Source organism: Homarus americanus, unplaced genomic scaffold (assembly GCF_018991925.1).
Source record: "Homarus americanus isolate GMGI-L3 unplaced genomic scaffold, GMGI_Hamer_2.0 scaffold30535, whole genome shotgun sequence".
Classification (NCBI taxonomy): Eukaryota; Metazoa; Arthropoda; class Malacostraca; order Decapoda; family Nephropidae; genus Homarus; species Homarus americanus.
Genome location: NW_024732440.1, coordinates 6,230,742 through 6,247,165, shown reverse-complemented (window position 1 = coordinate 6,247,165; position 16,424 = coordinate 6,230,742). Strand labels below are relative to the sequence as shown.

Here is a 16,424-nt window from a genome sequence, read left to right as displayed (position 1 = left end):
CATATTTAGGGTAAATTATACTGTATGTATATTTAAATGTAAAATAGTGGCAACAGTCACTAGAAGTGAACTATGACACCATCCTGAACCACCAAAGCTGCTGGATTATCGAGTACCGGATTAGCTGGGGTCCAACCTGTACCAGGTGCCTCACATGGTATCTTTCAGGTGTTAAGTGTGACCACCGGTTTCCGTTTTTATTATGTTTCACAGGTGCTCAATTTGATCTTGGGTGTCTCACTGTTCTCCATTATGACCCAGGGGGTCTTACAAGTCTGCTAGCATTCCAACACGATGATGCCAAGTAACTTACAGGTGTTAATAATTATTCCAGGTGCCTCAAAGCAACTCATAATGACCCCAGGTGGTTATAATAATGCCAAGTAACTCACACATGCTCGTTTTAAGCCCAAGTGAATTACTTGCCCTCACTATGGCCTAAAGTGGCATATGGGTGTTCATGATAATGTTATATGACTTACTGGTGCTCATTATAACCCAAAGTAAATCACAGGTGTTCATATAACATTAAGTGATTCGCAAATGTTCAAAATTATACCAATTGAATCACTGTAATGATCTCAGGTAACTAATAGGTATGGTGCTGTACTTGTAATGACCCCATCTTTACCCCAAGTGAAGCACAGATGTTCACTATGATACCAGTTTCTTATAATACTGCCATCAGGTGCCCCTTGGTTGCTCATAAAAACACCAAGTGATTCACAGTTATTATGCTCCCATATCCCTCCTGGCTGAAAGAATTTAATATAAGTTTGGTGTTTAGATATGTTAAACTACAGATTGAGTTTAATTTGGTCATACTTTGCTGATTATTTCAGGAGTTATGACCCTTTTGTGATATTTTGTAGCCAGTGGGTATACGTGTATTAAACAAATGAAAGTCATGTCTCAGTCTAATGAAAATAAGTTCGTCTATTTGATTTTAACTTATAAGAACCATAAGTCCTTAGACCACTTATTGCTTACCTCTACTTTAGCCACAACATAATTCTCAAGTTTTCATTTCTTCTCGTTTTAATTTTGTGCATTTTTATTGAAATTTCCTCAACTTTATAGTGTATACAAAAAATTTGGCAAGAAATCATTCATTATTAGAAGTGGGCTATGCATGCATAAAAGATATCTGTTTTGGTTTATTGGGAAAGGTAATATTTCAACTGCTTTAGATCAATACATTATAGAAAGGTGCATAGAGTTTGTTGATCATAACCTTCTTGCACTGTACTTCCATCATAATTTGGCATTGTAAAATGGGGAATAATATGATTGAAATAGCATGTGCTTCATCTCCCCGTTATACATATAAAATATTTTTAAGAGTGTGTATTTGTCTGTACTAACCATTAATATTGGCATCTTCCAAGAGAGCATTTGATACAATATATTAGGACAAGTGTACAGTACAGTGATATCCTGGTTAGCTGGAACAATTGGTGCAGAGCTCTTCTGGGGATGAGAGATTTCCAGGTAACGAAACGACTCTCTCAAACCCAGAAAAATCCCACATCCCTGGAATTTATCCGGTTATTTGGAAAGGTTTCCAAGAGTCAAAACTACTGGGCATGGGGTCTCATTGTCCTCACCACTAAGAAAACTCTCCTCCTCGAAAGCATCTCTGGCCATAGCTTCAACCCTCTCGGAGGAGTCATCTGCCTCAGGTTCTGGCTCATGGCTCTTTCTGGATAATCCATCTGCATTCCCATTCTCCTTCCCTGCCCGATATTCCAAATGATAATCAAACCGAGCTAAATCAGCCACCCATCTCTGTTCTACTGCCCCAAGCTTTGCCTTGTCCAAGTAAGTCAAAGGTTTGTTGTCAGTGAGGACAGTAAACTTGCTGCCTGCCAGATAGTCTTTGAATTTCTCCGTGATGGCCCACTTCAATGTTAGCAGCTCTAAATTCATGCTACTGTAATTCTTCATATTTCTCTCTGACCCCTTCAAGCCCCTACTGGCATTGGCAATAGGGTGTTTTCTGCCTTCTACCTCCTGTGACAAGACAGCTCCTAGCCCCTGAAAACTGGCATCGATCTCTAGGGAAAATGACTTTGACACAAATCAAAATGGGTGTCATGACTAACTTGTCCTTTAGTTGGTTGAATGCATCATCATGCACTGGACCCACCTCGAGCAGATGGCTTGGTTTGGGGAGCACCTGAAGTTAGGGCTGTTAATGGGGTAGCTAATTTTGCAAATCCAGGCACAAAATTGTCGGTAAAAAGAGGCAAACCCAAGGAAGGAACTTAACTCCCTAATGGTGGTGGGAACCTGCCACTGCCTAACAGCCTCGATCTTATCAGGGTCTGTTTCAATTCCCTTCCGTGACACTACATATCCAAGATAGGCAACTTTCCTCTGAAACAGGTTGCATTTGGATGGTTTCAGTTTCAAGTTATGTCCCTTTAACCTAGAGAGCACCACTTCCAGCCTTTCCCCCTGCTCATCAAGTGTCTTTGAGAATATCATGAGGTCATCCAGGTACACCAACAGGGTTGAAAATATCTCGCTGCCAAGTATGCTCTCCATGACTCGCTGAAATGTTCCGGGAGCATTCCATAATCCCATCGGCATGCGTTTATGCTCAAACAGCCCGAATGGCGTACAGAAAGCAGTCTTTTGGATGTCCTTGTTATCCATCTCTATCTGATATCCTGAGGCTAGATCGAATGTTGAAAACCATTTTGCTCCTGCCAATGCATCAAGAGACTCATCAATCCTTGGGAGTGGAAAGGCATCCTTAAATGTGGCTTTGTTCAATTTCCTATAGTCAACACACAAACGCAGTGACATATCTCGTTTCTTCACCAGAACAATCGGGGCTGCATATGGACCAGTACTTTTCTGTATGACCCCCTGCTCCAACAGCTGGTTGATATGGTCCCTAACCATTTGGATTTGAGTGGGGGGAACCCTTCTGAAGGGCTGCCTAATGGGAGTTTCATCTACAAGAAAAACACTGCGATGCTTCAGCAACAGTCCAAAGTCTCTCTTGTGTGCTACTGGGTATTTATTCTAGGTCAATCTTCAGCCCTATTTGCCTTAGATCTCCTGGCATCTGCCCATCAGCTGGGCATTCTGTCCCCCCATTTAACACTATTTGAGCTCACCTCCGTTGTTTCTTGTTGAGGACACAGATCGGCCCCACGAGCCACTCCAACATGCCAGCTTCGCTTTAGCCACGTGCATGAATTACCCACATTGGCTACAGGTTCTGTACTTTCGTTATCGGCGGGGTCCCAATTAGGCTCGATAACCAAGGGATGACTGTACTGTACTGTATACACTTGTGACACTGGCCAGTTGCTTCTGGTGTTATGGTACAGGGGTACCAAGTGACAGCACTAGGATCCCGCTTCCTCTATCAAGGAATAAACAATTAAAATTTATATTGAAAAAAAAAAAACATTCAAATAATGGGACCTAGCGAACCTAAATGGACCTAGACCGGGCGCAGTCATGTATGCATCGCGTATTCTTATAGATTGTGCGGCCAGGCGAACGTTATCTAGTGAATTTAGTCAATATTGTACAGTAACAATGGACCTTAGTGCAAACCTGTATTGTACATGTACTAAATGATTACGGTACTAAAATTGTTATGTCTATTGCAAATATAGCTTGATTATACAGGTATTCAAATAAATTACTATCTTACAAGAATCCCTCCAATGTAAGTTATATTCACCCAGGTCGTTTGGGTGGCAAATTATGGGAAGAGCTTAGTCACTCTTAAGTAATGATAAATAAACACGTAGGCAGGCCTTCAGCGCCAACTGTCAAATCATATCTCAAATAAATAAACAAACAAACGCCAGACATTCTGTCGCCTCACCTCCCACCCTCCTTGTGTACCCAGACAGAAGATTGGTGATTTCTTTATGTTTATTTTATATAATATATCAGACTAAAGTTAGGATAATATAATTTGCATTGCTGAAATCCTTGCAAGACAGAGATTAATTTGAATATAAGTGGCATATATTTTGCTCAAGATATAAAAAATTTAGTACATTAGTGTACAATACTGTAGTACATTTTATAAAAAGTTTTTCAACTGTATTTTTGGGTAGATTTACATAAATTTCTTCATTTATTTTCATCCATTTACATGCACACACCATACTAAAAGAAACGTAATAGAAATAAATGACCTTAGTGGAAAGCTGGAGTGCGCATGTACCAATTTGATTACGGTACTAAAATTGTTTTGTCTAGTGCAAATTATAGCATGTTTATATTCAAATTAATTAGTATGTTACAAGAATCCCAGCTATGTTAATTATATTCACCCAGGTCATTTCACTTGCTTTTTATGAGAAAGAAGCTTAGTCACTTAAGAACTGATAAATATACATGCGTTAGACCTGGGCCTGTGCCAACTGTCAAACGTACTACCTCCCCTGCCCTCGCGCCCCCTCGCTCGCTTCCCACCCTCTCTCTCTCCCATCTGCCCGGCGTTGCTGGAATCCTTGTAAAACAGTGAATAATTTTAATATAAACGTCATGTGTTTTGCACGAGATAAAAATTAATCAGCTGTATCACATTACAATAGTGATTTTAGAGTAAAAGTGTATATGTATGTACTATATAGTATTCCACTTACATGAAGTATAAATACAAAGTTTATGTGATAATCGGACAACGTCCATTTCGGTTAACGTAACGTTTCCAAGAACATATCTAGGACGTTAACCGGCGCATGACTGTATTTGATAAAATTATAACATAAGCATGAACATGTTGGAAAAACAAGAATTTTAATAAAAATAACTGCCATGGATAATGGATATATTGAACACAAACATTGATCAATTACAAAATAGAAAATAAACATTACCTTTATTTACAGACCAGTCACTTTACGCGACCTGGCCACTGCAAAGTTTTTGATCAACCTTTCGAAGTCAATCTCTCTGAGGATGTCATATTCTATAATCATCAAAGCCAGGTGGCTGAGCCTATCATGACACATTGTAGTACAAAGTCTGCTTTTAATAAACATCATTTTACTGAAAGAACATTCTCCAGAACAATTTGTGACCATGAGCACCAAGTACATCCGTAGCATTATTTCAACATTTGGAAATGTATTTGCAACTTTCTTGTCTATCAACAGCTTGTAAAGGTAATGTGCCCTCCCTTTCTCATCATCCTCAAGAAATTGAGTGAAGAATGCTGTAAACTGCACAAGTTCAACTCCAAGTGTTTGATCCAAATCATTTTTGTACTCGGCAACCAATTTTGCTGCAGCTGCTTCAATTTCGTCACAATTCATTGACTCCAGTTTAGACAAGAACCCGAAAAGTGAACAGGTTTCCTCCAGGCCTTTGACCGTTGATCCAGTGAACTCGGGAACTGATCAATTGGTGGAAGGAAATTCTGAACCCAAAATTTTTCGGACTGCGAGAGGGCTGCTTCTTCTCATCGTCCATGATCCGATGGATTGAGTCGTACATTACGTTGACGCTTGCGTGTGTCTGAATAATCCTCGGTTTCTGACATTTCCCTTCCCTTCTCATAAACATGGAAGCAATCTCTTTTTTCTCGTACAAAACATTCCAAGGACTTCAGCATTGCTACTGCTGTGTTCAAATCGAGTTTAGGATCTTGCAATGCATGCTTGTTGCATCAACTCTGCCAAGAATGTCATGCCAAAACACAGCATAAAGAGCAGTCTCTAACTTGCACATCTTATCACGGAGACCATTGCCTTCATAACATGTTTTGCTCGTCTCATTTTCATCTCTAGCTATTTTAGCAAGTGCTTCACGGATTGGGAGATAACCTTGGACAACTGCTTTCACTGCAACTGCTCGACAGGACCATCTTGTTGTGGAAATCCTCTTTGGCACAGATACCGGGCCAGACGCTACAGTTTTCAATAAATCACTAAGAATTGCATAACGATGTGGAGAAGCTGTGAAGAACACATAAATTGCCGCAAGAAAATAAAAGAAATGAGATAGCTTCTTGACAACATTCAGCTGCAGCTTTTCCAACCAAGTTTAATGAATGACCAGCACAGGGTATCCAAATTGCATGATGATTTTCAGCTGCAACTTTGGCTTGCAGACCATTGTACCTCCCACTCATAGATGTTGCATTATAAGATTGCCCACGACAATTTTGAATGTCAATGTCAATGTCTGCAAGAAACTTCATCAAACCTTCAAACATTTCTTGAGCCTTGTGTCTTTGATTTGGCAAGAATTTCACAAATATCTCAACAGGTGTGTCATGCTCCATGTATCTGATTATCAGGAGTGGCCTTCATCAGGGGTGGAATCTAGAGAAATTGAGTAATATTTTGAGAGCTTTATACGTGAGATAATTTCGTTCGGTACTTCATTGCCCATTAGTCTGACAATTTCTTCACAGATGGTTGAAGACAAATAGTTTGTATGACCAGTGCTACGATTAGCATGATTCTGGATGTGTTGCCTGAGGAAATCATCATACTCGGCCAAAAGCTCTAGTAATCCCAAGTTATTTCCATTATGAGGAGATCCAATTATTTCATCATCTCCACGAAGAGCTAGCCCTCTTTCACAATAAATTTAAACACGCTGATCAATCGCTTTAGAAGACTTCACCAATACGGCTCAATTTGACCCACATGCGTAGTTAGTTTAGAATCGATACCTCCAGCTCCTTTTGCACGACTTGCTGCTGACAAAACTGCTTGAATGTGGTCCTTTGATTGCTCATGGACAACAAGCCTATTAGCATGCTTCCAGTCGCAGAACCCATCAGATGTGAATTGAGATCTTGAAACACCCATTAGCTTGCAAAAGAAGCAGTAGACCCGCCCATGTGCGGGGGAGAAACAAAGCCAAGAAGGCTTTACAACTTCTCCATTTTGCTTCCTTCGCTCAAACATGGCTGGTGTGCATTTGCGATTGACATTGTTTGCATCTTTTTGTACTGCTGATTTTGCATCCAAAAATTTAGCATCACTGGTGGAGACTCTCAGAACCGTTCGCAGCCCAATAATCAATAAATTGCTTTGTCAAATGTTCTGACCATAAGCTAATGTCAGTGTCATAATTTTGTGTAGTTGCCATTTGCACTTCAGGAGGCACATGCTTTGATTCAATTTCAATCTCTTCGGCAGTCTAGTCATTTCCCCCTGTAGATAGGCTAGAGCTGCCATATAAAGAGGAAGCTGATGCATCACATGCAGGTACTTGTTCTGGTTGCCTTGAAGATGAGCTTGCAGAAGCACTGACTAGATGTTCTGAAGCTGATGGACGAGCGAAGAATTCAGTCAGTCGACGCGTTTTTGTAAATTCTTTAGCTTCTCTCTCAGCACGTTCTTTAGATGTCTTTCTCTTTGCAACACCACTTTCGAAACGTCGTACACCTTTGTGTCTGTCCATTCCACTCATTTCTGCAACAATAATTTTCTGTCAACAAAGACGGACACCTAATTTTTCGTTATACCGTAATTAAAAACGTAACACAAATTGGCCGTTTGCTTTTTGCTACTTTATGGAGAGGCTAATTGATTACTAAACTCCCTGGAACATTTGGACTCCAGCATATTTTTAAAATTTGGAATTTTGGGTAAGATTATGACCTCTCCCTCTGACTTCTCCCAGTCCCACCCCTAAAGCTCGCCGTCGGTTCGCTTCCTTTTCACCATTGACTATACTGTGTTATACTGTATATACTGATCGTGGAACTGACAGAAACCGTCATTGACATAGTTAATGTACTCAAAATACATAAAAATAACTCAACTTACTTGCAGCCAATCGACCTGTAGTATCTTAAAGCACAATTATATATGTGAACGTATATTCTAAGAGCACACCCACCCACACTCAAGCACAAGCATCAATCGACTCTCTCTCTCTCACACACTCACTGTACATTTGCAAGACATGTCCTAGGAATTGACAACTGACAAGATCATTCATCACTGAACGGCGACGACTTCACTCAACAAGCACGCATGACAATTCTCTCTCTCATTTTACATCTGCAAGACATGTTTATGTTCACTCGTGGGAAGTTCACGCATCATGGGCGACGCAAGTCTCCTCTTTAATTGACAGACACTTGACAACCGATGTGCAGATACTACACGACCCAACCCCTTCCGACCAACTGTCAACAAACACAGCGCCCTGATGGCATTCGTAATGGAAGTGATAATGAAAAAAAAAATGTTTTTTTTTTTAATCTCAATTTTGTTATTCCATGTAGTTAATTTTTAATCAGTATATGTTTGTGGACTTCTAAATATATTATTAGCAACACAAACAATAGGATTCATTAAAAATATACGGTTCATAGGAAAACCAGGTATTCATGAATTTCAAGGAGTAGCTAGCCTAATTTCTATCACGCTTCTTGCTGAACATAGTTTTACGTGATGGAATAGATAAACATGAATTTTAAAGAATGAAAATAAATATAATCCAAATGAATAAACAAATAGATAAAATATTGTAATATATGGAGGCCCCTGGGCAGCTGCCCACTTTGCCCACTCCTGAATCCAGCCTTGGATTTGTATTTATAATAATAACACAAGGCTCGTATCTGTAGCCACAGCCCCGTAGCCCTACCCCTACCCCTACCACTCCAGGCCAAGCTGTGAGCTATGGTATGGTTATTTTTCAACTTGTAATTTTGGGTAGATACAGGTGATTTTTTTTTCTGTTACATACACTCAATCTTACATACAGAATATATAAAATAGCAAAAAAATATAAAATTCTTACATACAGAATATATAAAATAAAAATAAAAAAAATAAAATTCTGCGTGTGCTAAGAGGATGGGGACAATTCAGATGTTCGGAGCTGTCTCATTCTCCAGCAGCCAAATGGCAATACAGTGGGGTATGCTATAACGAACGTAATTGGTTCCAGAACCTCGTTCGTTATAGTATTCGTTCGTTATAGGATTAATCCGTTCCAGGTCCCCAAATACAACCACTTAACACTGAAAAAATTCTGTGGAAAATGTAAAAAATACGGTACTTTATCTTACCGTAGTGTTGTTCAGCATGCAGGACAGGAGGCAGAGGGGGAGGGGGGAGGAGAGAATTATTGAGAAGAGGTGGAAGGAGAGGAGTCATCCTTCCTAGCCCTCTTTGGTGACTGTCTCACAGGCACTTTGTCTGTAGGTTCTTTTGTTACCTTTGTAAAGAAGGAATCCAGGGTTGGCTGCTTCAACCTTGATTTCTGGACCTTCCAAAAGTAGTTCATAACATTGTCATTGAACACACTGATGGCCTTTTGCACAGAACCAACATCAGGATGATAATCCTCAGCAAGCTTGGACAGTTTGCTCCAGCAAAAGAACGCATCCTTGAGATCTTTGGCTGGAATGATGCGGCTTTCCTCCTTGTCCTCCTCCTCCCCTGACTCCTCAGAAGTTAAACTCCGCTTCAGTGTCTCGTTTTCCTCTTTGTGAAGCTCACGCAGCTCCTCAGTGGACAATTCCTTACTGTGCTCTTCCACCAACTCCTCAACATCATCATCATCCACTTCCAGGCCCATGGAATTGCCCAGAGCCACAATTTCATGAACAACAGCCTCTTCTTCTAACTCTTCGAAGACTTCAAAGTCTCTTTGAAGGACACATTCAGGCCACAATGGCCTCCAAGCAGCACAAAGACACCTCACAGTAACCTCTTTCCAGGCTGAGGTAATTAAAAATACAGCATCTGCTATATTGAAGTGACTCTTCCAAAATTCCTTCAAGCTAACATCACTGGAAGAAGTGGACGCAAAACATTTTCTAAACAGTGCCTTTGTGTACAGCTTCTTAAAGTTAGAAATTACCTGTTGATCTATGGGCTGGATGAGAGGTGTTGTGTTGGGTGGCAAGAAGTGCACAGTGATGAAATTCAACTCCTCTGGCAATTCAACCATCAAATTAGGAGGGTGGGCTGGTGCATTGTCCATCACCAACAAAGCTTTCAGTGGAAGATTATTCTCCTTGAGGTATTCCCGAACACTGGGTCCAAACACCTCAATCACCCACTCATAGAATAAATTCCTGGTCACCCAAGCCTTTGGGTTTGACCGCCACATAACACCAAGGCGGGTCTTCCCAGTGTTTTTTAAAGCTCTGGGGTTTTCTGCATGGTACACAAGGAGTGGCATTATTTTGCAGTCACCAGAAGCATTAGCACAAAGAAGGAGGGCAAGCCTGTCTTTCATTGGCTTATGGCCAGGGACAGAAGTTTCCTCCTTGGTAATGTATCTACCGCGAGGCATTTTTTTCCAAAAAAGTCCAGTTTCATCACAGTTGAATACCTGCTGAGAAACAAAGCCTCCCTCTTTAATAATATTCAAAAAAATGTCATGGTGTTCCTTAGCTGCTTCCTTATCTGCACTAGCAGCATCACCATGTCTCACAACACTATGTATTTTATTTCTCCTTCTGAAACCAGTAAACCACCCCTTGGTACCCCTAAACACTGGCACATCACTATCACTTGCACTGGGAGTCTTGGCTTTAAGGTCCTCAAACAATTGTCTGGCCTTCTCACAAATTATAGCTTCACTAATGCTGTCACCTGCCATTTCTTTCTCCTTTATCCACACTAAGAGTAAATTTTCCATCTCCTCAATCGCATTACACCTTGCTTTGCGAAGTCTAAAGATTCCCTTAGCCACTTGCACTGTTTTCAACTCCTCTTTATTCTTTAAAATCGTACATATAGTCGATTTAGCCATCCCATACTCATCACTAAGTTTCGCAATGCTTGTTCCATCCTCACGTTTCTTTATGATTTCTTTCTTAGTTTCAAGAGTTATGAGCGTTCTCACTTGCTTTGGACGATTTATTGTCACAATTGTACACTTGTATAACAAAATATTTATACAAATAACTCTATTTCCACATCAAAAGATGAAATTTCAACAATAACAGTGGTGCACTGGCTACACAATGAGACAAAGATGGCGCCTGACGCTCTTGTTGTGGGTCGCGGTACAACAATATTCATGCGGCAGGCGAAATAGTCTGGTATTCATCCGCGTTCGTTATAGCATTCTCAATTTTATAGGTATATTCGTAGTAGGATCCGTTCATTATAGGAATATTCGTAGTAGGATCCGTTCGTTATAGGAATATTCGTAGTAGGATCCGTTCGTTATAGCATACCCCACTGTACAGTAATTTTTTTTTTAACTTTTTTATTGCTAGTATTTTTACTTATTCCTCGCATTTACTGGCACACTGCTCTCTGTATTACTTTAAGAAAACTCTGGCTATAGGAGGAAAATATACACACAAGTTTTTTCCCAAATCTTCCCTGCTGAAATGAAGAATGCGTCTTATATGCCATAAAACTCTCATACTGATAACCCAGCACTGTATATGAAAGAAATTCTTGCAATGTTAACATTTACCCCAAAAGTAGCAATTTTCCTGACTAGTTAACCAATACCAAGTTCACAGGTGATCCCAGGTTAACTTGGATGCTTCTGCAGCCTCGCCCTGGCTTAATCTGACCTAACTTGACACTAACACGTTGAGTGGTGGACGCCACTTGGTGGGGTGTCTCCAGAGCAGGGCTCCCTGTCCCACCTCCCCCCAGGACCCCTGAGGAGGTAAAGATTGAACACACTGCCACCATATTTAAGGTCACCTTCTTGTACATTGTCATATTTGTCCTAGCTGAAATATGCCATAGATCACAATAGATCAGGCAAATGTCAGAGCAAAGATTTGCCACTCCTCTTCATTTTTTTAATAACATTGAAAATTAATATGTAACTTGCAAATCTCTGCTTTGAGCTGGTACAACACATCTGATGGTTGTCCGGCAGTATTCATGAAGATGCTTACTATGTGCTGTAAGCGGGCCCACTTTGCCCCTTGCTTTCAGTAAGTAAGCCACACTCAGCACTTCCCGCCCCTCCTGCCCACCAACTAATGCAGCGCTTTCCCATGTGTTGCAGGCCAGTGGCAGGCCTCAGACTACCTAAGGGTCCTACAGCCCTGGCTGCCACCTGACGGGGCATGGACCTAAGGGCTAGGGGCGGGAGCAGCGGAGTGGGGCGACCCGACACACCCACACCACCACCACAGTCCACACTAATCATCATCCAGTGGAATGACCATTTCTGAGATGCCTCACCTCTCCAACACAAGAATAAACATTGAACCCAAACTGTTATCAACACAACCTAAATATGGTGGTGCCAAGACTTCCACCAGTATGACTGCTCGCTGATGCTTGCTGCTGATTGCTCACAGTAGCTTAGTTCCCTCCTAGAGTTCCCTTCATAAAAACAATTTTTTTATGCTCAAGTAGCACTTGAGACAAATGTGGAAAGTATAAGCCGTATCTGCACTATGACAGCATTTTGTCATTTGTTCGCAAAATAATCTTGATTAAAAATGAAATTTTTTTGTTACAGTACCAGTACCATATATAAGGGAGTCATGGTGATAAAAGATTCATAATATAATACGATCCTCAACTCCAGTAATATAGTTAATCATTGTGAAGTTTACTTAAAGGTGCTACCATGACCTTAATACCTTATTACTATAAGTCTACCTTCCTCTTACAGTTGCTGCCTATTAAAGATGACTTCATAATGTAGAAGTTTGTAACTCGTTAAAGTTTGCCTCAAAGACACCAGACTGTTGGTACATGTAGTTACATACATTGAAGCTGAACTAAATTCACACATAACACATGATTTTGCTCAAACTAATCATGATAAAGATAGCCTTACTAGTGACTGTATGCAAGCTTGTTAATAAATTTTTAATATAATGAGTATGTATTTATAGATTTTGTTAACCAACAGACTACAGTTTTCATTGATAATCAAAGGTAAGATAGCACAATGCAGTACAGTATTTTCACTTAGCATTATTGATTCTTTAATGAGTTTACATAATTTACAGGAACAGGTGTTTCAACAGTTTTGTTTGGTCAGATGTATGAGTACAGTACAGTATTTGTTTTCACCTTCTGTTGTATCTTTTATTTACTAATTCATTTTATTCCTATTGAATAAATTGCAGAGTGATATTATCTGGTATGTACTGTATAGATATTTCATTTAGTGTACCGGTAATTTTTTTTTTTTTTTAATTTTCATAAAATAAAATGAAGGTTTATGATATAAATCCTGGTGAATTTTAAATGTTTTTGTGGTACCTGTATCAGGTCATTTTCTTCTGTTTATTTTAAACTTTTGATATTTCATTACCCCACTTTATCAAATCAGATTTGCATTGTGCAAAAGGAAATTTAACCTTGCATGTTTCTGACTTGTGCATTAATAATATGCACTTATTGACAGTAAATGAGGGAGCCTTTGTGTTTCTTTTAATTCTGGCCACTGTGCATTCTGTAGAAGGATTCTAAGAAGTGAAAAAAAAATTAAATACCCCTGTACTGTATAAACTCAAGTATAGTTAGCCTTTATGATCAAATTTTTATGCAAAAAGTAGGGGTCAAACTACTGTATAATTGCATAATATTTTTGAGAGTTTAAAATTCATGCATTTTCATAAATCATTTATGGTGAATGATAGCTAACCAGTACAGTTCAGTACAGTACAGTGCATGCTTGCAGTAGGCTAACCTTACCAGTAAGCTCCTTTATCCTGGGCTTGCCTACCATGCCCCTAGATTCTTTTTTTTATTACCAAATACTCTTGCAAAAGAACCTATTGCTGCCAGAATACAAAAGTGCCTCAGTTCAAACCCCATTTCTAAGCCCAGTCCTTTCATTTTAACCTATGAACAACTTGTCTTTGAGTTTTATCAACACTGTCTCTACCCTGGCAATTACTTGCTAGTAGGCACAGGCTATTGACGTTCTGCTGGGAGAGTCACGGGAACCCAGCGTTTGTGCAGCTGGTCAGGTGTCGTCTGGGTAAGCAAAATAACCCTCTAGCTCAGTGGTTCTCAACCTTGTTTGCCCCATGCACCCCTTTCACCATATGTCAGAATGTCATTCCCCCCTCCTTTCCAAGATTGTCTGCCTCAAAAAGTGCATTCCAAATACTATGCATATAATACTGAAAATCCTTTATTTTTTCCATATTAGTATCAGTTTCCCCCTGAAAACCTGAGGGGGGAAATTCCCCCCTGGTTGAGAACCCCTGCTCTAGCTGGTCCTTCTTATGCACGCAACTTACCTAGCACACCAGCCAGACTATTGATGGACCCGTTGTGTGACGTGTCGCTGCTCGTGTGACCCCGGATGTCAAAATCTAGTTGTACTACATTGGTGAGCTTATTGTCTTCCATTGTTCCTGACTTTCCTTGCTAGGTATGGGTGCTGCATATGTAGTATCTTCTTACGCTGACTCATTCACATCGACTACCTGTATGCACAAGGCTCATACTGCTGGGGTTTCAACGGGGTCCTAATTCACATATTGTGTGTGTGTGTGTGTGTGTGTTTGCACACAAGGTGTTGAAATGCATATAGTGCAGCAGCATTATGTTAGTGTTAAGGTGCAAGCACTGCTTGTTCCCTCTCGCTTTCAGCTACCGCCGCTGACTAGCCCTCGTGGCGAACAGGAAAGAAACTTGCATAAGTCTCCCCCTGCCATTACACAGCCTCTTCACCATCAAGTCTCCTGCTGTGCCTCCTCGTGGTAACATACGGTAACTGGGTGCCTTCTGGGCCCAGGCTAGACCAGCACGGGATCTTGGAGTAACAGTGGGCCCTAGAGGGGTGGTGCATAGGCCCACTGGCATGTGGACATGTCCTGGCACCTACCACCCATTGCCCCACTGCCCACTGCTACGGGAGTAAACCCCGAACGAAAAATCTGCGGTGGAGCCCCGCATCAGTCGGACATGCTTAGAGAGCTGCAACAAGACCCCCAACGGTGGTATAGGCTGAAGAGGTGACCACCATGGGAACCCAATGACTACACCGGCGGACAAAGGCAATGCATGGTGGACACTAAGGCGAAACCCAACAAACTGGGCTATCGGCAGTCCATTGCAACTCTCCCTCTCCTCAGTCGTTGCAACACTTGCACCACTGGATCGGGAAAAGGGAGAGCCAAGTTGAGTGGTTGCAGCCTGCACTCCTGCCTCGCCACATAAATCAACTCGTGCGCAGCCATCATCAAGCTAAATCATATCTATCATCAACATCAAAACCTCTATAAGAACATAAGAAAGTGGGATACTGCAGGAGGCTGACTGGCCCATACAGGGCAGATCCCTATACCCCCAAATGTCCTATGGCGACGGACGAGTGGTGAAGGTGACAGGCAGAGGTGACTGCCGGGAGTCTCTAGTCACAACTCTGCACATGGGCGGCACAGATAAGATGGTTGTTTATGCACTGGGATCTAGGCAGCAGTGCAATCCGGTCCTGTCTGTGCGACTGAGGAGCCACTCTGTTCACCCCACATGGGGAGGGGGCTAGAAAAAGGTGCCCTAAACATAGCCTGCCTAAAAAAACCAACCTCACTGGGCAACCCTGACTGGGTCATCCTTATGTGGTCGAAAACACAATCAAAATCACAGATCCAAACTATACAACCTCTTATGGTCGCTGCATGGAATGTCTGGACCCTTCTGGATACTGGCACAAATGAGCATCCTGAAAGAAGAACTGCCATTGTGGCAAAAGAGCTGGCTAGGTATAACATTGACATAGCAGCCATTAGTGAGTCCCGGCTCCCAGACGAGGGTCAACTCACAGAATGGGGGTCTGGTTATACCTTCTTCTGGAAGGGTAAGCCTGCTGTGGAGAGAAACCGCATTTATGGAATTGGCTTTGCCATCCGCCAACGCATTCTACACAGGCTAATTGAAATGCCTATTGGGATCAACGAGTGCCTCATGATGCTCTGATGCCTTTTTCATCGGTGCATATGCCCCAATAATGGTTGCAGAGGTTGACATCAAGGAAGCCTTTCTGACCTCAACAGAGTGCTGCCCTCTATCCCCAGAGAAGATAAGGTTGTACTCCTTGGAACTTCAGTGCCAGAGTTGGCAGAGATGCTGACATTTGGCAGGGAACCGTAGGGAGAAATGGACTAGGCAAGTGTAATCCCAACAGCCTACTCCTCCTCAGCAAGTGTGCTGCACACAACCTCACTATCACCAATATCTTGTTTAGGCAGGTCGACAAGTTCAAGGGTTCGTGGCAACACCCACGATCCAAACACTGGCATCTCATTGACTACATCATTGTCAGAGAAAGAGATTGCCGCGTTGTCCTCATCACCAGTGTCATGCGTGGCTTGGACCACTGCGACACCGATCATCAGCTCGTCAGAGCCAAGCTCTCACTTCACGTCGCCCCAAAACGACGAAGGCAGCAAGCCTCCAGAAGTGGTTTTAACACTAAGCGTCTGGAGGATCCAGCAGTAGCACATGCTTTCAGAGAGCAGCTCGAACATGGGCTGATAAACAACCCAAATCCCAGTG

General features: G+C 41.6%; 1 protein-coding gene across 4 annotated transcripts in view; it reads left to right on the top strand.

The window, feature by feature from the left end:
• The window catches only part of LOC121868791 (collagen alpha-3(IX) chain-like), a 194,475-nt gene that overhangs the window by 168,262 nt on the left and 9,789 nt on the right, over positions 1-16,424 (top strand). The window contains exon 13 of one of the 4 annotated variants that reach the window (XM_042369713.1): positions 11,956-12,792. The exons of the other annotated variants lie outside the window; for them this stretch is intronic. Coding sequence (XP_042225647.1) covers positions 11,956-12,026 — 71 coding nt within the window. The 3' untranslated portion in view covers positions 12,027-12,792. Of the gene's footprint in view, positions 1-11,955; positions 12,793-16,424 lie in introns of those variants that run through there. 4 annotated transcript variants of the gene reach the window in all.